Source organism: Solea solea, chromosome 14 (genome assembly GCF_958295425.1).
Source record: "Solea solea chromosome 14, fSolSol10.1, whole genome shotgun sequence".
In the NCBI taxonomy this organism is placed as follows: Eukaryota; Metazoa; Chordata; class Actinopteri; order Pleuronectiformes; family Soleidae; genus Solea; species Solea solea.
Genome location: NC_081147.1, coordinates 12800525 through 12822481, shown reverse-complemented (window position 1 = coordinate 12822481; position 21957 = coordinate 12800525). Strand labels below are relative to the sequence as shown.

General features: G+C 39.5%; 1 protein-coding gene across 4 annotated transcripts in view; it reads left to right on the top strand.

Moving 5' to 3' along the window:
* Positions 1-20915, top strand: part of unc5a (unc-5 netrin receptor A) — a 135959-nt gene extending 115044 nt beyond the window's left edge. For all 4 annotated transcript variants that reach the window (XM_058649816.1, XM_058649818.1, XM_058649817.1 and 1 more), the window contains 4 exons: positions 14393-14542; positions 17459-17623; positions 17775-17953; positions 20029-20915. In XM_058649816.1, coding sequence (XP_058505799.1) covers positions 14393-14542; positions 17459-17623; positions 17775-17953; positions 20029-20194 — 660 coding nt within the window. In that variant the 3' untranslated portion in view covers positions 20195-20915. The remainder of the gene's footprint in view (positions 1-14392; positions 14543-17458; positions 17624-17774; positions 17954-20028) is intronic.
* The last annotated feature ends 1042 nt before the right edge of the window (positions 20916-21957 follow it).

The following is a 21957-nucleotide window of genomic DNA, read 5'->3' as shown; positions in this document are numbered from 1 at the left end:
ACTGCACCTCCTTTTGAGACAAGAAGTCAACATGCTATGCTCTAAACAGGTGGCACATTTGATGGGACATGAAAGACACAAACAGTAAAGGCATTTCTGTCGCTTTTCTGTTGACTGTTCAGCGGCAGGAAGAACTGGAGGTTTTCTCTCCAGTCCCATCACTGGCTGTCAGTCTGCACTGACAAGTCTCCATCAGCATAACTGACAGATCCACACTCCCACAAACACACATGCATGTATGCCGTACCATGCAGGCTCTTATCTCCCAATTACAGCAGATTAGAACCAATGTTATTGTCTTTGATCCTAAGTGTGTGGGGGCTCTGGGGAAACAGTGACATTTCTGTCTGATGCTTGCCGTATGTTGGCAGGACTCTGCTGGGACCAATTAAGTTAATATTTAATGTGTGTCCCACTCTTGATGGGCCCAGCCAAGGCTGGCACAGCAGCAGAGGAGACATGATCTGCATTTGGTAGCACCCTTGCTGTTCACTTGGTTGTTCCCAGCAAGACCTGTGCGATAGCACCACTGATGTTGTGCCATCTCACAACTGATTGAAACACCTGCAGTGAACCAAGTCTCCAACTCATCACAGAAACAGACCTAACACCAATATCTGATTAGACTGGAACAGAGCCGACTAAGGTGTGTCTTTAAGACAGGATTATAATGCAGCTGTTTATATTACACTTAGCTGTGATATTCTATATATATATATATATATATAAAAGAACATATATCTGTTTATTGACAGACTGTACTCACACAGGTGTCTCTGTTTTGTAAACCACCCACTTTGTGTCAGATTTGGGTTGAAATACTTGTCTGTTTTAAGCAATGGCACCAATGGCACTCAATGTTGTAATAAAAAATCTTTGCAGCCTCATTAGCAGCCGAGCATATTCCCCGCCACCTTGGTCCAAACCGATTTATCACCTGCGACTATTGAATGATTTGCCATGAATTGATGTAGATATCCATGGTGATGTAATGATGAATTGCGGCGACATCCTCTCATTACACCACCACTTTAATATATTCAGTCCTTAGATTTATGACAAAATACCTGCAACACTAATGACATTAACCTCAGCTTCAACCTATGTGTTCAATATGGAATACCAAATGTTATGTTAGGGTCGTCATCCCCGTGTATGTAAGTGAGCATGTGTAAGTACTACAAATGCTGCAGCTTTAAAGTACAGCATCATTGGTGGTTTCACAATAGTGTTTCCTTGTATCATCTACTCTACTGAGATTAAATTTACATTCAAATTTTCTACATCCTGTATTTCATTTGACAGTATTTATGCTTTCATCAATATTAATGTTATGAGGGCAGGACATTAAGCTTTTTGTCTTTTGAATGTAAAAATGTACATTAAGTTGTTAAATTGCTGTTTAATTGAAGTCCTGCTGGTTAAATAGTGGCTCCCGGGGTCGCCTGTGCAGCGTGTGACCTCAAGCTATTATTCTTATTTGCCCTTAAAAGCACTCATAAACTGTTTATGTGCTCACGTTATTACATTTGCTCGCCAGTGTCTGAGCAGCAAGCTATATTTAAACAGATACCTTTTTTCTTTTATGTATCAGGGGATCAGCAGGTGTGGAGTAACATTAAGATTGTGGCTTTCTTTGATCCCTCCATCAGAATAGTTATGGGCAAGGAATTCCTCCAAAAAAAAATAAAACTAGAAAATTCCGCAGCGAAATTTTGAAAGTTTTGCTTTACGCAGAGAGGAAGGCAGATTCTGCACATGTGCTCATACATGGCGGTGTTGTGTGATAGTGTATCACAGCGCCACCCAGCCGCCTGGCATAAACGAATTCCACACACTTTTGCCTCAACGTATGCATGCAGATTTCCTTCCGAAAACGCTCGTCTAAACACGGAATAAAAAGTGAAGATGCGAAGCCACTTTTGCGTCTTCTGTTCAGACCCTCATCATGTAAACGTAGCCATGAGCTGTTAGGATCCATACTGGGCTGGGTTGTGATCATTTCGTCGATCGTCTCCCATTCATGTGTATGTGAAAATTATTTGCAGTTTTTTGCAATTTTTATCGCCATGGTTGCTCAAACACTTAGGTTTTGATATAGGATGTGTGGGGGTTTTCTCAAAACTGTCAAACCATGACATTTTTGTCAAATTTTGGATGACAAAAAAAATCTGTCAAAAATGTCATAGTTTAGTATGTTGTCAAAAATTTGACAAAAATGTCATAGTTTAGCATGTCGTACAAAATCGCTCAAAAACGTCATAGTAAAGTATGTCGTCCAAAATCGCTCAAAAACGTCATAGTAAAGTATGTCGTCCAAAATCACTCGAAATGTCATAGTATAGTATGTCGTCCAAAATTTGACAAAAAAGTCATAGTATGTCATCCAAAACTTGACAAAAATGTCACAGTTTAGTATGTTGGCCAAAAATCGCTCAAAAACGTCATGGTTTAGTATGTCGTCCAAAATTTGACAAAAATGTCATAGATTAGTGTGTCGTCCAAAATCACTCAAAAAAGTCATTGTATAGTATGTCGTCCAAAATCACTCAAAAAAGTCATAGTAAAGTATGTCGTCCAAAATCGCTCAAAAACGTCATAGTAAAGTATGTCGTCCAAAATCACTCGAAATGTCATAGTATAGTATGTCGTCCAAAATTTGACAAAAAAGTCATAGTTTAGTATGTGGTCCAATATTTCATAGTTTAGTATGACGTCGAGATTTTTTTTTAAGTACATTTTTGGGGCTTTTAATTGATAGTAACGTGCAGGGAGACAGGAAATGGGGAATGTCGCAAAGCACCGTCTAATGTGGGATTCGAACCTGGGTCACCTACAATGATGATTATAAACTCAACATAGGGCTGCAGCTCTACCAAGTGAGCTAAATTCTCACCTGAGACAGTTTAGCCCCATGTCGTCTAAAATCGGTCAAAAAAGTCATAGTATAGTATGTCGTCCAAAATGAGACAAAAAAGTCATAGTATAGTATGTCGTCCAAAAATGTCATAGTATAGTATGTCGTCCAAAATCTGTCAAAAATGTCATGGTATAGTATGTCGTCCAAAATGAGTAAAAAGTCATAGTATAGTATGTCGTCCAAAATGAGACAAAAAAGTCATAGTATAGTATGTCGTCCAAAATGAGACAAAAAAGTCATAGTATAGTATGTCGTCCAAAATCTGTCAAAAAAGTCATAGTATAGTATGTGGTCCAAAATGAGACAAAAAGTCATAGTATAGTATGTCGTCCAAAATAAGTCAAAAAAGTCATAGTATAGTATGTCGTCCAATATTTCATAGTTTAGTATGACGTCGAGATTTTTTTTTAAGTACATTTTTGGGGCTTTTAATTGATAGTAACGTGCAGGGAGACAGGAAATGGGGAATGTCGCAAAGCACCGTCTAATGTGGGATTCGAACCTGGGTCACCTACAATGATGATTATAAACTCAACATAGGGCTGCAGCTCTACCAAGTGAGCTAAATTCTCACCTGAGACAGTTTAGCCCCATGTCGTCTAAAATCGGTCAAAAAAGTCATAGTATAGTATGTCGTCCAAAATGAGTCAAAAAAGTCATAGTTTAGTATGTCGTCCAAAATGAGTCAAAAAAGTCATAGTACAGTATGTCGTCCAAAATGAGTCAAAAAAGTCATAGTATAGTATGTCGCCCAAAATCTGTCAGAAAAGTCATAGTATAGTATGTCGTCCAAAATGACACAAAAAAGTCATAGTATAGTATGTCGTCCAAAATGAGACAGAAAAAGTCATAGTATAGTATGTCATCCAAAATGAGACAAAAAGTCATAGGATAGTATGTCGTCCAAAATCTGTCAAAAAAGTCATAGTATAGTATGTCGTCCAAAATGAGTCAAAAAAGTCATAGTATAGTATGTGGTCCAAAATCTGTCAAAAAAGTCATAGTATAGTATGTCGTCCAAAATGAGACAAAAAAGTCATAGTATAGTATGTCGTCCAAAATGAGTCAAAAAAGTCATAGTATAGTATGTCGCCCAAAATCTGTCAAAAAAGTCATAGTATAGTATGTCGTCCAAAATGAGTCAAAAAAGTCATAGTATAGTATGTCGTCGAAAATGAGACAAAAAAGTCATAGTATAGTATGTCATCCAAAATGAGACAAAAAAGTCATAGGATAGTATGTCGTCCAAAATCTGTCAAAAAAGTCATAGTATAGTATGTGGTCCAAAATGAGTCAAAAAAGTCATAGTATAGTATGTGGTCCAAAATCTGTCAAAATTCATAGTATATTATGTCGTCCAAAATGAGACAAAAAAGTCATAGTATAGTATGTCGTCCAAAATCTGTCAAAAAAGTCATAGTATAGTATGTCGTCCAAAATTAGACAAAAAAGTCATAGTATAGTATGTCGTCCAAGATTTGACAAAAATGTCATAGTTTAGTATGTCGTCCAAAATGAGACAAAAAAGTCATAGTATATTACTGGTCCAAAATATGTCAAATAAGTCATAGTATAGTATGTCGTCCAAAATGAGTCAAATAAGTCATAGTATAGTATGTCGTCCAAATGAGTCAAAAAAGTCATAGTATAGTATGTCGTCCAAAATTTGACAAAAATGTCATAGTATAGTATGTTGTCCAAAATGAGACCAAAACGTCATAGTATAGTATGTCGGCCATAATGAGTCAAAAAGTCATAGTATAGTATCTGGTCCAAGATTTGACAAAAATGTCATAGTATAGTATGTGGTCCAAAATGAGACAAAAAAGTCATAGTATAGTATGTGGTCCAAAATGAGTCAAATAAAGTCAAGGACCGTCTAATGTGGGATTCGAACCTGGGTCACCTGCAATGATGATTATAACCTCAACATAGGGCTGCAGCTCTACCAAGTGAGCTAAATTCTCACCTGAGACAGCTCAGCCCCATGTCATCTAAAATCGGTCAAGAAAGTCATAGTATAAGTATGTCGTCCAAAATGAGACAAAAAAGTCATTGTATAGTATGTCGTCCAAAAATGTCATAGTATAGTATGTCGCCCAAAATCTGTCAAAAAAGTCATAGTATAGTATGTCGTCCAAAATGACACAAAAAAGTCATAGTATAGTATGTCGTCCAAAATGAGACAAAAAAGTCATAGGTAAGTATATCGTCCAAAATCTGTCAAAAAAGTCATAGTATAGTATGTGGTCCAAAATCTGTCAAAAAAGTCATAGTATAGTATGTCGTCCAAAATTAGACAAAAAAGTCATAGTATAGTATGTCGTCTAAAATGAGTCAAAAAAGTCATAGTATAGTATGTCGTCCAAAATTTGACAAAAATTTCATAGTTTAGTATGTCGTCCAAAATTTGACAAAAATGTCATAGTATAGTATGTCTAAAATGAGACAAAAACGTCATAGTATAGTATGTCGTCCAAAATGAGTCAAAAAAGTCATAGTATAGTATGTGGTCCAAAATGAGTCAAAAAAGTCATAGTATAGTATGTGGTCCAAAATGAGACAAAAAGTCATAGTTTCGTATGTGGTCCAAAATGAGACAAAAAATTCATAGTATAGTATGTGGTCCAAAATGAGTCAAAAAAGTCATAGTATAGTATGTGGTCCAAAATGAGACAAAAAAGTCATAGTATAGTATGTGGTCCAAAATGAGACAAAAAAGTCATAGTATAGTATGTGGTCCAAAATCTGTCAAAACAGTCATAGTATAGTATGTGGTCCAAAATCTGTCAAAAAAGTCATAGTATAGTATGTCGTCCAAAATCTGTCAAAAAAGTCATAGTTTAGTATGTCGTCCAAGATTTGACAAAAATGTCATAGTTTAGTATGTTGTCCAAGATTTGACAAAAATGTCATAGTTTAGTATGTCGTCCAAGATTTGACAAAAATGTCATAGTTTAGTATGTCCTCCAAAATTTGACAAAAATGTCATAGTATAGTATGTCGTCCAAAATGAGTCAAAAAAGTCATAGTATAGTATGTCGTCCAAAATGACACAAAAAGTCGTAGTATAGTATGTCGTCCAAAATGAGACAAAAAAATTCATAGTATAGTATGTCGTCCAAGATTTGACAAAAATGTCAAAGTATAGTATGTCGTCCAAAATGAGACAAATAAGTCATAGTATGTCGTCCAAAATGAGTCAAATAAAGTCAAGGACCGTCTAATGTGGGATTCGAACCTGGGTCACCTGCAATGATGATTATAACCTCAACATAGGGCTGCAGCTCTACCAAGTGATAGTATAAAAAAGTCATAGTATAGTATGTGGTCCAAAATCTGTCAAAAAAGTCATAGTATAGTATGTCGTCCAAAATTAGACAAAAAAGTCATAGTATAGTATGTCGTCTAAAATGAGTCAAAAAAGTCATAGTATAGTATGTCGTCCAAAATTTGACAAAAATTTCATAGTTTAGTATGTCGTCCAAAATTTGACAAAAATGTCATAGTATAGTATGTCTAAAATGAGACAAAAACGTCATAGTATAGTATGTCGTCCAAAATGAGTCAAAAAAGTCATAGTATAGTATGTGGTCCAAAATGAGTCAAAAAAGTCATAGTATAGTATGTGGTCCAAAATGAGACAAAAAGTCATAGTTTCGTATGTGGTCCAAGATTTGACAAAAATGTCATAGTTTAGTATGTCCTCCAAAATTTGACAAAAATGTCATAGTATAGTATGTCGTCCAAAATGAGTCAAAAAAGTCATAGTATAGTATGTCGTCCAAAATGACACAAAAAGTCGTAGTATAGTATGTCGTCCAAAATGAGACAAAAAAATTCATAGTATAGTATGTCGTCCAAGATTTGACAAAAATGTCAAAGTATAGTATGTCGTCCAAAATGAGACAAATAAGTCATAGTATGTCGTCCAAAATGAGTCAAATAAAGTCAAGGACCGTCTAATGTGGGATTCGAACCTGGGTCACCTGCAATGATGATTATAACCTCAACATAGGGCTGCAGCTCTACCAAGTGAGCTAAATTCTCACCTGAGACAGCTCAGCCCCATATCGTCTAAAATCGGTCAAAAAAGTCATAGTATAGTATGTGGTCCAAAATCTGTCAAAACAGTCATAGTATAGTATGTCGTCCAAAAAAAGTCATAGTATAGTATGTCGTCCAAAAAAAGTCATAGTATAGTATGTGGTCCAAAATGAGACAAAAAAGTCATAGTATAGTATGTGGTCCAAAATGAGACAAAAAAGTCATAGTATAGTATGTCGTCCAAAATGAGTCAAAAAAGTCATAGTATAGTATGTCGTCCAAAATTTGAAAAAAATGTCATACTATAGTATGTCGTCCAAAATGAGACAAAAACGTCATAGTATAGTATGTGGTCCAAAATGAGTCAAAGAAGTCATAGTATAGTATGTGGTCCAAAATGAGACAAAAAAGTCATAGTATAGTATGTCGTCCAAAAATGTCATAGTATAGTATGTCGTCCAAAATCTGTCAAAAAAGTCATAGTATAGTATGTCGTCCAAAATGAGCAAAAAGTCAAAGTATAGTATGTCGTCCAAAATGAGACAAAAAAGTCAGAGGTAAGTATGTCGTCCAAAATCTGTCAAAAAAGTCATAGTATAGTATGTCGTCCAAAATTAGACAAAAAAGTCATAGTATTGTATGTTGTCCAAAATGAGTCAAAAAAGTCATAGTATAGTATGTCGTCCAAAATTTGACAAAAATGTCATAGTATCGTATGTCGTCCAAAATGAGACAAAAACGTCATAGTATAGTATGTCGTCCAAAATGAGTCAAAGAAGTCATAGTATAGTATGTGGTCCAAAATCTGTCAAAAAAGTCATAGTATAGTATGTCGTCCAAAATGAGTCAAAAAAGTCATAGTATAGTATGTGGTCCAAAATGAGACAAAAAAGTCATAGTATAGTATGTGGTCCAAAATGAGTCAAAAAAGTCATAGTATAGTATGTGGTCCAAAATGAGACAAAAAGTCATAGTTTCGTATGTGGTCCAAAATGAGACAAAAAATTCATAGTATAGTATGTGGTCCAAAATGAGTCAAAAAAGTCATAGTATAGTATGTGGTCCAAAATGAGACAAAAAAGTCATAGTATAGTATGTGGTCCAAAATGAGACAAAAAATTCATAGTATAGTATGTGGTCCAAAATGAGTCAAAAAAGTCATAGTATAGTATGTGGTCCAAAATGAGACAAAAAAGTCATAGTATAGTATGTGGTCCAAAATGAGACAAAAAAGTCATAGTATAGTATGTCGTCCAAAATGAGTCAAAAAAGTCATAGTATAGTATGTCGTCCAAAATTTGACAAAAATTTCATAGTTTAGTATGTCGTCCAAAATTTGACAAAAATTTCATAGTTTAGTATGTCGTCCAAAATTTGACAAAAATGTCATAGTATGGTATGTCTAAAATGAGACAAAAACGTCATAGTATAGTATGTCGTCCAAAATGAGTCAAAAAAGTCATAGTATAGTATGTCGTCCAAAATGAGTCAAAAAAGTCATAGTATAGTATGTCGTCCAAAATTTGACAAAAACGTCATAGTATAGTATGTGGTCCAAAATGAGTCAAAAAAGTCATAGTATAGTATGTGGTCCAAAATGAGACAAAAAGTCATAGTATAGTATGTGGTCCAAAATGAGACAAAAAGTCATAGTATAGTATGTGGTCCAAAATGAGTCAAAAAAGTCATAGTATAGTATGTGGTCCAAAATGAGACAAAAAAGTCATAGTATAGTATGTGGTCCAAAATGAGACAAAAAAGTCATAGTATAGTATGTGGTCCAAAATCTGTCAAAACAGTCATAGTATAGTATGTCGTCCAAAATGAGTCAAAAAAGTCATAGTATAGTATGTGGTCCAAAATGAGACAAAAAAGTCATAGTATAGTATGTGGTCCAAAATGAGACAAAAAAGTCATAGTATAGTATGTGGTCCAAAATGAGACAAAAAAGTCATAGTATAGTATGTGGTCCAAAATGAGACAAAAAAGTCATAGTATAGTTTGTGGTCCAAAATCTGTCAAAAAAGTCATAGTATAGTATGTCGTCCAAAATCTGTCAAAAAAGTCATAGTTTAGTATGTCGTCCAAGATTTGACAAAAATGTCATAGTTTAGTATGTTGTCCAAGATTTGACAAAAATGTCATAGTTTAGTATGTCGTCCAAGATTTGACAAAAATGTCATAGTTTAGTATGTCCTCCAAAATTTGACAAAAATGTCATAGTATAGTATGTCGTCCAAAATGAGTCAAAAAAAGTCATAGTATAGTATGTCGTCCAAAATGACACAAAAAGTCATAGTATAGTATGTCGTCCAAAATGAGACAAAAAAGTCATAGTATAGTATGTCTTCCAAGATTTGACAAAAATGTCAAAGTATAGTATGTCGTCCAAAATGAGACAAATAAGTCATAGTATGTCGTCCAAAATGAGTCAAATAAAGTCAAGGACCGTCTACTGTGGGATTCGAGCCTGGGTCACCGGCAATGATGATTATAACCTCAACATAGGGCTGCAGCTCTACCAAGTGAGCTAAATTCTCACCTGAGACACCTCAGCCCCATATCGTCTAAAATCGGTCAAAAAAGTCATAGTATAAGTATGTCGTCCAAAATGAGACAAAAAAGTCATAGTATAGTATGTCGTCCAAAAATGTCATAGTATAGTATGTCGTCCAAAATCTGTCAAAAAAGTCATAGTATAGTATGTCGTCCAAAATGAGCAAAAGGTCAAAGTATAGTATGTCGTCCAAAATGAGACAAAAAAGTCATAGGTAAGTATGTCGTCCAAAATCTGTCAAAAAAGTCATAGTATAGTATGTGGTCCAAAATTGGTTTTCTTGGTTTTTCCAAAACTCCAAAGCCGATTTTTGACATGGGAGTGAATGAGAGTTTTGACCAGAACTCTCTGTGCTTTTAGGTTATTTTAAGAAAAACTGCAAGTTACATGAAAATGAAAACAACACACAAGGTTAGACGACAACCAAAGCAACGTTTTGATGTAAAAATTGTAAAAAGAGTTTGTTTAGAGATTTTTGTGATTATTTTTCTGGATCTCGCCAGTGTCACTCTGGCGACGCCCATGCACACACACACCCGTTTAAAGTTCCAACCACATTTCTATGTTAATGTTCGACGACACTGTGATGCTCCAAAGTGGGCTTGGTTTTTCTCCTTCTTTCAACCGTTTCCCATTCATGTGTACATGGAAATTATTCAGAGTTTTTTTTTGCGATTTATGTCGCCATGGTTACTTGAAATGCTTATAAAAGTCATAGCACACAATTCAAACCATACGTTTTGATATAACATGTGTGGGGCGTTTCTCAAAACTGTAGGAAGAGTTACGAGGCAAACGTTTGGGAGGAAGAGGAATAAGAAACGGAATAAACGCGCGAGATGCTTGCGCTGCAATGCATACTAGTGAGCAACTCTAGGTTCTCACTAGTATGCCTTGCAGCAGCAGGCACTAATAAAAGAGGCAGAAGAGCACAGTCCAGTAATTGCTGGCATTAAGTTAAACGTGACATTGAGCTTTATCACTGTACCCGGCTGAAAAATTGTTTCCATATTATATTTCTGTGTTCCCGTGTGCTGTTTTCTCCTACCCTGCTCTGCGATTTATCAGCCAGAATGTGCATCTTTTTTCCCAGCAAACACGGTACCCATTTATAACTGAGCAGACAAGTCCCTTCTATTTGTAGTTATTAATCAGAGTTGACTGTAGCGGGCACGGCCACTGGAGCTCAGACTGATAGACTCTCAGTCAGAGAGGAAAAGCCTGTCACATCCTGCTGACAAATACACAGATTTATGGAGCCCACATAGCCGGGCTTCTCTCTATAAACAAATGCATTTGCCTGAAAAGAGCTGCTCTGAAAATGGATCATCACCATGAATGCACATTTTTAAACACATGAGGATGCGGCGTTGCTAAGAGTTTATGAGAATATTAAAGAGTGTGTATCACTCCATTTTGGTTGACATATAGCTTGACTAATTAGATGATCAAACTCTATATTATAATCCCTGCCAGAGCCTAAATTAACTAGTTTATGACAGAACAATGGACAAGCACATGTAAGAGCTTGACCTTCCTTCAAGGAAAGTAGATCGTCTTAATCTGAAGCTTTAAAGCAGTGCATACATATTCAGTACTTATGGGCCTCTACTAGGGCTTTGATTTTCTTCGATATGATTTGGCTGTTTTTGTTGCAGCCACTAACCTATTTCTGTCAGCACCAGCCCGAAGAGATTAGCTGTACAAGTGTGTGTTGTTTCCCGGTGGAGCCCGTCCCCAGTCCATCACAGTCTCAGCTGTGATGTGAGCCGAGAGGATGAGGGCATGGGTGAGAAGAGGGTAGGGTTGAGGGGAGTCGTGTGAGAAGAGGGGAGGGGGCTGTAGTCATAGAAAACTGTGGCCATGATTGCAGTAATCCTGTTATCTCTCCTGCTAAAGCTGGCCACTCCAGTGACCTGGAGACACAAATGTTAAGCAGCCCCTGTCTCCTGCTCTTTTCTCTCCTCCCCTGCTCTATCTTACTCTCTTTAGCCAGCCTCATTGAATGCCAGGGGGTGGTCTTGGCTCTGTCTGACTCTAAATTCACAGTCTTTACACACACCACAGGCCATCTCAAATTCCGTCAGAACAAAAGGGGTTTTTCTCTCGCCGTACTTGAACTTCTCGCCCATCTCATGCATCTTAATGCTTCCGCAGATGTCGAGGTCACGGTGTCTAAGAGAAACCGCTCGCCTCGTCTCTGCCGAATGGAGACGCGAGCCCAGAGTTGATGATTAATTTGTGATTTGATAAACTAATTCAAAATCTTGCACCGTTTTCGCTGGGAAGAGAAAATAATATGGTCAAATTTAGCTTCTCATCAATTAGCTTGCACACGCTGTCATTTGTTAACAGGATAATGGGGCGTAAAGAGGGCCATTATTCTCTCAGACCAGAACATATGCTGAAATCCTGCAAAAAAACACACTCCAGTACGCACACTTACAGGCACTCAGGCACACACACAAACAAAACAGAAGCAAGACATGTGTCATTTGGAAGCGAGGACATGTGAAAGCTGGAAAGGAGCAAGTGTTTCATCCCTTGTTGTTATATTTTCCCTCAGTGAGCTCAGTGTCCCTGTCAAATAGCCGGGATGCCATGTCCTAGACCCTGTTTGACTGTAATCCTGCAGTGTCAGCTCTGAACCTGACAAACTGCTAGACAGGCAAGTTAGTATTCATTCTAGTAGCTCGCTCTTGATAATAAGATAATTGGCATTCTGCTCTCTTTCTCTTGGTAGCTGAGCCTATAGATCTGCTGCTACAGGTCAAAGACCTGATCAAAGTCCAACACCCTCAATTTGCAATGCTAATAGCACCCAACAAATAATTGTGCTAAGAACTGTGTTAAATGGACCTCTCTGGAAGCCCTCCTAATATGCCTTTTGTCTGCATTAGAGGCATAATAGCAGAGGGCTTTTAATTCTGTGGAGAATGTGCTGCCCCCTGTTATTAACTTAGCAGACCTCAATGCTTTAATTTAGAGCCATTGTCTGACCTTCTCTTGCTGAGTAAGTGGGCCGGGCTGTATCACAAGTCTCCAGTGTGGCACTACAGAAGGGGGATTATTCCTGGCAGGCATTTACAGTCAGGTTGTTGTACTACACAGTGTCTTGTGAAATTGTGGGAAAAAAAACACTTTGGATACAGAGACGGAGGGATGTATAATCACGGAGAGCACAGTACTATATTAACAAGAAGATGAGCATTAAGCGAACGTGAAAATTAGCCACACGCTGCACAAACGTGGAAATTCAGTGCTCGCTCAATGAAGAAGAGAGTATATCCAATAACAACAGCAGGTAGAGATTCCAAATGGATAATTAACAGCTTCCACCTCCATTATGATCGGAAACAGTCTAACCCATTCCTGGGAAAGAGGGCAGAAAATTGAATCAGTGTTGCACAGTTTAAAATTGCTGTGAGTCTCTACCTTAATTAGATGTCTTTGCTGAAATCACACCAAAGGCAACCATGTTGGCATGCAGCGTCCAACATATGGCCACTATCTACACACACATCTCTGCTTTTTAGCTATGTCTCCGTTTTGAAACGTTTTCTCTGTGCAGCCATCTTGTTTTCCTCTTCGGCCAGATTAAAGCAACATATCCTATTTCTGAGGTCTTTTCACAGTCTGTAATATAGTCCTCTGATTACAGTGTGAGGTGGCACACCATCCAAAGCACTGGATTTAAGGACTCGTCCAGCACAAAGCATCGAGCGCAGCAACGGAGTGATAGATCAGAGGGAAATGTGGCGGATGTTATCGTTCCTTTCCAGATGGTCATTTGGATGGCTACAAATGGTCCACTGAGCAAATCCCACAGAGACCGAAATATTAAGCATGCATTTACAAATCCCTACTGGCACAAGAACAAAAATGAAATTAGGGAAATTCGCCATGTGAGAACAATGAGCAGTTGACTAATGGCTCATTCACTGACTTCATCACAGCCCAGGTAGCCGATAGGTCGGAGTGGCTGGATTGTTTGCATGCTAATGCGGCTGCTTGAAGCTGCACACACAGAGCCAAGGGATCAACCTTGTGGTGACATTAAATTGCACTCAGGACAAGTTGGTCCGTCCCGCCGTGACTGCATGCAGGGACAATAAGGTTTTACTGGAGCCCTGTCTCATGCTCACGCTGCGTGTCTGTCAGTGTGGGAGCAAGTCTTTGTCTTTCTACTGATGCGGGAACAAATTTTGGTTTCAAAATATTATCGTGAGGAAATTTTGGTCGGTCCTTGAGGTCTGCATGAAGTTTGCATGTTTTCCCCGTGTGTGTGTGTGGGGTTTTTTTTTAATTTTTTTCCGGGTTCTCCAGTTTCTTCCCACATTCCAAAACATGCAGATTTGGGGATCAGGCAAACGGGACATTCTAGTGTGAGAGTGGATGGTTGTTTGTCTCTATGTGGCCCTGTGATGGACTGGTGACCTGTCTCATGTGGAGGATGAAGTGGGAGAAGATGAATGAATGAAAACATTGATTCAATTTCTGCCACATCCTAAATGTTACACAGTGGAATTTTCAGACAAGAATTAGGTCCAGGTGAGAGGTAAGATAAGAGTTGGGGTTAGGGGGTTTTAGTTGAGATGTCCTCACAATTATAGACCGACATGTGTGTGCATGCCTGTAGTTGCATTTAGTTTTCAATGAAATTTGAGATTAATTCTTGTTTCAAACTTGACAGATCTGTGTGTGATTGATGCACAACACATATTGCAAATGAGAACCTACACAGTTATGGATTGTTTTGCACATTTTCACTTACCCCTGTGATTGTGATGTGTTTCCTCTGACACCTCTCCTCTCTCCTCTCTCCTCTCTCTCTCTCCCTCTCTCTCTCTCTCTCTCTCTTTCATCAGGAGGTGATGCAGATGGAACAGCAGCTCGGGGGTCGGCTGATTGACGAGCCACACGTCCTGCTTTTCAAAGACACTTACCACAACCTGCGCTTGTCCATCCATGACATGCCCCAGGCGCACTGGAGGAGCAAGCTGCTAGCTGGGTACCAGGTGTGCTGGGTGGCCGTGGGGGACTGTGGGGGCAGGGAGTCACTCCAGATCAGAGCAGGAGCACAGAGATGTAATACAAGTGCCTGGCTGAATCTGTCAAATTTGTGTATCAGTTGTGTTATAGGGCTTTTTAATGTGTTTCTTTGTGTATGCTATTACTAGTTATTTTAAATTGGCCATCAACAAAAATTGAGTATATGCTGGCTAGAGCAATAATACTGGGAAATCAATATTTTTTTTTTTTTATCGTGCACAAGGGTCCATATGCTGTATCTGTGCACATGTCGCACACAGTGTCAGTCGTATACTCTCGACCACAACTGTCACCCAAAAAAAAATAATCTGCTCTGCTTGATTTAAAGACAAGGTAGGGTACTATTTGTTATATGTCCTGTATAGATATATAAATCAACTTTATTTTCCTGATAGCAATGAAGAAATGAAAAGCTCCAACAACAAAAAGAAAAAAAAATGTTCGAGGCTATAAAAAGTTAATCCAGGAAATAATTGGACAGCTTACCTGCCTGTATTCTCAAGTACTCACACACACTGCGCTCATGCACTCATCTCGTATGTCACAACAGAATAGAAAATCTTTGTCAGGGGACATTCACACTGTACAAGAAAAACTGGACCCAGTCCCACCAGTGCAACATCTGCTCATAAATTTAATATAAAATATATTACAAAGACTGTCTCCAGTGTCGCCACTGGTTGTAAAAAGAAAATGAACCCTTCTCTCTTGATTTATATTGTCAGTAAACATTTTCCTGACGAGTTTATGCTCTTAATTGTTACTTTTAGCTCTGCTTCATCGCAGAATAATGTCCAATTAGTAAGTTATGGTCCCATCTGAAGACAAATAGATGATAGAGCAGGGTGTTCTAATGCATGACTTGTGACCTGCTTTTAATAACATTCATCCCCAGATCCACCCTCTTATCCAAATATGGTCTCTTCCGCTTGCAAAAACCAAGAGGATGCTGGCTAAACTGCATCAGTCCCCAAAAAAGATAGATGACATCACAGTCACTTCCTGGCAACAATACTCTTTGTTTAAATTCAAAGACTAGAATATGAATGCATCACCAACTGTAGGCACACTGTTTGAGAAAGAGAGGGCGTGGGATTTCTTTTTTGGTTCAAAATCTAGTTTTTCTACTTTCACCAGCACCACTGACTTTTCTATACACGCACATATTGCCATTGACGCCATTTTCATAAATTTGAGAATACGTTGGTGATCTTTCCCTTTCTGCGTTGCATATGCAAGATGGTGACCGTCGCAGATGATAAGGGTCCATTGTTCATTTTCTGTGTGTGGACCATCTGGATACTTAGCTGAGTGCACTGCATGTTGCCACACTTGTCAGCGTGAACATACTTGCGCACTTAAAGTAGCAGGTGTGAGTGTAGAAGTACACAAAATGAGACGCCACAAAGGCTGAGATGTCTCTCTGGGAAGTTGTTTTATTTTTGGTCGGTTCAGAGCTTTAATTAGGTGTGTTTTGGTTCGGTTTCAGTTGATCACACAAAGGACTATTTTCCAGTCTGTTACTGCAGGACTCCTCAGTCCAATAACTTTTCAGGTTTCTGGCACTGTGTGCATCTTAAAGTCATTTGTTGGAGTCCCGGGAACCTTTTAGAGTGTGTGTGCACCATTGTGTATCAAGTGAACATGTGTTGCCTGCACACAAGGTGTATATATATATATATATATATATATATGAACATATTGGAGCTGTGTGCAGAGCTGCAAGCTGATTGATTATCTGAGCTGCCTGCTCTCTCAAAGGGAGCACATGAAATATAAAGCAGTATGTAAATATCTGGAATTTTCCAACCCGAATCTTGGAATATGTCCACCTCTACTGCACGCACACACGCACACACGCACGCACACAGCTGCGTGGTCAACTGCACTGCAGCCAGTTGACGCACTCACAAAGGCTTTTCAAGAGGACTAGAAAATGTTCTGGCTGTAACTATGTAAGCGCTGAACACTCGGTCCCCAAAGAGCGCATACGGGGCTGTGCCAAGCAAGCAGTGGCAGCAACAATGCACACAGAACAGAGGCTTATTACTCTGCCTGTTCATTTGGAAGTGTTATTCCCCTCTCAGCAGTGCGGTCAGAAAAGGCCTTTAGTCTCCCTGGGGCCGCGTGAAGACTTTGGTGAGTTTCACCCGGCCCTGAGTTGCATGTCTGCCTGGATAACAGTGCCCTCGTTTGGCTGGCGGGTTGAACTGCAGCCCCCACTTTCACTCTCAACCTGGGTTCTTGTCAGGTGTTAAACCAAGGGTGAAGTGACAAGTTAGTGTGCTCTGTTGTTTCTTTCACTTACCTCTCCGCTCCTCCCGGGATACGCAAACAAGACATGAATATAGAGCAACAGAGAGACAGATGCAGTCGTCATTTGTCAGACAGAAGCGAGTGCTGTACTAATGGTTTTACTCCGACCTATTATGCATACACACAATATAGTAGAGGTGGGATTTTGGTTGAGTTTTTTTTAAATGTATTTTGTCCACCATCTGCATTATATGTTGCTTTTCCTGCAAAGAGCCGGCTGAATCAACTGAAAATGAATAAATAGAAAATTTCCAGCATGTCAGAGATAAACATGGTGTAGTCTCCTAAATGTCTTTTTTGCAGATGGTATGGCAGCTGTTTACTTTCCTTACACAAACTCCGTCAATACCTGCTCATTATTTGTTTTGAACCGACTTAAGTATTTTCAGTCCGCTGCCTCTGATACCTTTCACCAGCCTTACCTAACGACGACGGCTGATGTCAGTGTAATTAATGATCTCTTATGTATTCTGGGCAGACGGTGCTGTTAAGCTGCGTTTGAGACACGCAGTTCTGACTGTGTCGCTGTGGTTGACGTGCGTGTGTGCTGCGTGTTCCTTCTGCAGGAGATCCCGTTCTATCACATCTGGAACGGTTCCCAGCGGTACCTGCACTGCACGTTCACTCTGGAGCGGCTCAGTCTCAGCACCTGCGAGCTCACCTGCCAGCTGTGTGTGTGGCAGGTGGAGGGGGAGGGCCAGAGCTTTAGCCTTGACTTTAACATTGCCAAGGTAAGGTTTAGCATCAATACTTGCCCGAGAAATTGCAATTGGTGATGCAGCATTTTCATATCCTCGTAAACAAACCTTTTTTTTAATGCTGTGTGCGGAAAATATGTCCGTTTTCTGAAAGCTGTGCTTTTATGTCTGTGGGTGCGAACAGGACACCCGAGCTGTGGACTCAGAGTTCCTGCTGATGGACAGTAACGCCACAGCTCTGGCAGGGCCCAGCGCCTTTCAGATCCCGTACCTCATCAGGCAGAAGATCTGCAGCAGCCTGGATGCCCCCTGTCCCAACGGAGCTGACTGGAGAATGCTCGCACAAAGACTTAAACTTGAGAGGTAAATATCAATTGCCTTATCTGATCACAGACTGTTGGAGCACTCGGGAACAAGCGGCTTACTCGGATGCACCGGAGCTTCACTTATCCACTCCCCCCTCTGAGAATATGTTCATAAACGGCATTATATTTGCAATAGCTGGTTAAAAATAACACACAGTCACACTGGTTGTCAAGGGTCAGACTAATGGAGACGGTAACACTTTTTTTTTTTTATACATTCAACATTAAGCACATCACCAAGGAGCGTTCAGGTAAACAAGTTCCTGTTTTGGCACACTAATCCTTTGACACAGCTAAGGTTACAGGATTAATGTGATGAAGTGGATGGTTGCAGCCAGCATTTCCATAAGAAAACATGACATCACTCCCTCTTCCTATTTTTCCTCAGGAACAGGTAAGCAGCTTACAGCCAGCAGCTAAACGTGTACCTGCTGCTTTCTGCTGAACAGCTGTAATTGGAAAGGCAGTGAGCGAGCTGCCCGTTAGTGGCAACGAAAGCTGAAACGGTCTTGGATCTGTGCCGACCTCAGACCACTTTGTTTTTACATTAGCTGTGCTTTATCATCAGGGCACCTGTAACAGACTGGAGTCAGGCAATGATCCCTTATCCAAAGAATTACATTTTGTGCATTGTAATGGAATCAAATGGGTGCACTTCATTTGTCCAATCAAGTTTATTTGCCCAAATTAATCACAAATTGAATTGATGCACTAAGGGTTTAATTAGCAGTGTTTTGCTCAGCGTAATCAATTCTCATTTAGGCCTGCGGAAGGAACAACTGCTCTGTTGTCTGATCTCTCCTTAACAACATGTTTTGTTTGGGTGGTTTTATATATATATATATATATAAAGGCTGCGGCTCCTTTTGTCGTGCTGTATTACTGCGTTTGCTTCTGTGCGGCCGAGGTGTTCAGACCAAGTGGAACGAGACAATCAATAAAATTTTAAAAATGCCAAGAAAGCTTTTCATTTGATCTTTCTCTTCCAAGACAGAGCCATACAAGATAACTCATGTTTTACACGACGAGGTGAATAAACAGGGCTGACGGATTGAGATGCTAAGCTCGCTCTCTTTTTATCTGATTAATGACACAGAGCTTGATTCGCAGAGAATGTTTTTCGGACCGACACTTCTCTCTGTCGCGCTCTGCCGTCACAAAGGGAAGGATGTGCACACTATAAAATCCAACCCACTCTAAATAGCAGAGTGGCATTGTGTTCCCTGCGCGTGTACTGGCAAAGCAGCCTCATGTTTATACCCATCACAGAACGCTTGGCTAAGCAAACAGAAGATGCGAGCAAGTAATGGACTCTGTGTGACCTTTGTCAAGGTGAAAATGACTTGCTGGTGTTTTAGCTTTCCTGTCTCAGTCCCATCCCACTCGGCAAAAACACTCAAGCAACACAATCCCACTTTGTGTTAAGAGTTTACACTGTTGTCTTTTTTATATATATATATATATATATATAAATATATATATCATGTATGCTCTGAGCCCAGACATTTGAAGAACAGAAAAAAGCTATTAAATCAAACAAGTGTCTTTGGTTACCATGGAGATAAAGTCCCACTCAACATCAAATATACAGCTGGTTGGGGCCAGTGCTTTGTTGTCATTGATTGGGTTTGATCTCAAAAGGTTCCGCTCCTAAACTGGAAAAGGTCACTTCCGACTTCACTAAGAAAGTCCATATACGATTTACTGTATGGGATTAAGGGCCAGTTTCAGCACCAGATGAAGAGGAATGAGGCTCGCGGTGTTGAGCTTCAAATGAACATTGCCAGAGATTCTGTATTTGATGCCTGTTTGAAGAGCGAGACTCTGTTCTCGTGCTTTAAATCACTTTTATACTTGGAGCTTTAACGCAGCATATCAGGATGTGGCATTATAACACCATAAAACTCGACATTGAGAGACTTACAAGAGACGGCAGCAAAATAAAATACTGGCTCAGAATGTTTTTCCTCAGACTCTGTCGGTGTGAGACTGTCTGTTTTGATTTTCCGTGTGCACATGGCATGATTTAATGAATATGTAGCCTCACTGTTATTTTTGTTTTCCCCTCTGCAGACACATGAGTTTCTTTGCATCCAAAGCAAGCCCAACCTCTATGATCCTGGACCTGTGGGAGGCACAACATTTCCACAGCGGCAACATCAACCAGCTGGCCTCAGTCATGGCTGACATTGGCAAACAGGAAGCCATGATATTCTTGGTCTCTGATGGCGAGTGCTAACTCAGAAACTGGAGAGAGACTGGTATAGGGAAAAGAAAAGAACACAACTAACAACACAAAAAAAAAATACCACAGCAGGAATTGAACAGCAGAGCTGTCCCAGTGTCCCTCCTCTTCACTTTAGAAGATAGTAAATGCTTTGCGATGGATTGTAAGTCCCTATGTCCCTCTGAAAATCTTTAAATGACTGACCAAATGTGGGGAAAGGTAGAGCTGAGGTATTTTATGAACAGTCTCAATAAATGAAAACCCTTTATTTTCCATTAACGATTAAATTAGTCCACATCCTGGTTAAAGATCACTTTAAATTGACTTTAGGCCTTTTTCACAAATAAGCGAACAAGGAGCAATATGCAAACATGCGGCTATTTTTAATGTCCAATATTGCAAACTCAACAAATCATCTCTGAGCTGATGTATTAAATACGAGAGGAAAAGAAAAGGGATGTGTGACAGAAGGTGCCAGTCATTTCAGGGTCGAGAGAGCGAGCAACATATGCAACTGACAGGTTGGTTTATGACATTATCTCACACTGATTCACATTTTCAACAAGGTCATCAGGGTCCGTACACATCCCCTCACGTCCACTCCCAAAACCCACTGACTGTATTGATGGACATCTATGTGTCGGATGATTCTTAAAAACTCACACGGGCAGCTTGTAGCACATTCTGGACTTGCAGGTTTAAAACAGATTGTATGTCAGAGGCCCCCCCCCCCCCCCACCACCACAAAAAAAAGCCTGTGTCATCTTGTTTGTGCACATGTGTGTTGTTTTTTTGTTGTTGTTGTTTTTTTGTGAGTCCAGCCGGTATCACTACTGTGAACATCACATCTTGACATCTTGATTTAGTGAGACGCTTCACAGGCTTCCTGCTTCTAAATCAATATATGTGGGGTTTGGGTTTGAACTTTTTTTAAAGGGAGGAGTGAGTAATGCCTCCACGAAAGTCATATTTCTAAAGCCATTTCTATTCAAAGCCTGCGATTTTGATCCATCCATTTTATTTCAGGTCTTACGTGGTCGTTCGTTCTTCGGTTCAAATTCCACAGCTCACACAAAGGGGGCAGAAAGGCTTTTCCAGCTGCTTCTATACATATGTGAAGACTGATTGTCCTAAAGAGCCCTTTCAAAAACGCCATTTTTCCCCCCTTGATTACATTAATTCTGTAGATGTCAGACAAAAAATGTGGCCAACAGGTTTATTATCCCCCATGAATAATGCAGAGCACTTTCCCACGGAAAAACCTGCCAGCAAATTCTTCAAGATCGTTACCAGATTACTCATGTGGAAAGGCCAATTATGCAGCTTTGTTTTTATAATTCATCAAGCAATGTTTGTGGCAATGCTGCGTTCGCTGTGTGGCAAATAGCATTTCTACATCAAAGAAACGCCGTCCCTCATAAAGAGCTAGGCCTTTTCATATCATCACGTTTCTGCTCACAACATTTTTGATTTACTAGAGTCTTAAACCGCAACTACACATTTTCTTATTTCATATCCGGATACTTTTGCATTAATGTGCACAGCTATTTGACTTGTTTTATCTTTTATTAATGGCTCTGTCAGGTCGGGGCAACATAAATACAGAATAGGTGAAGTGTGCTGGGTTGAGAAGGCATCAGCGATCCCAAATTAGCCATAGATTCTCCGTCTGCCTCAGGGTTGCATGTGAAGTTGTGTGTGGAAAAGTTGAAAAGAGTCAAAACTGCTGGCACCGGCCCATCCCACCAGATCCTGTGGCTTCACCTTTGAAAGTG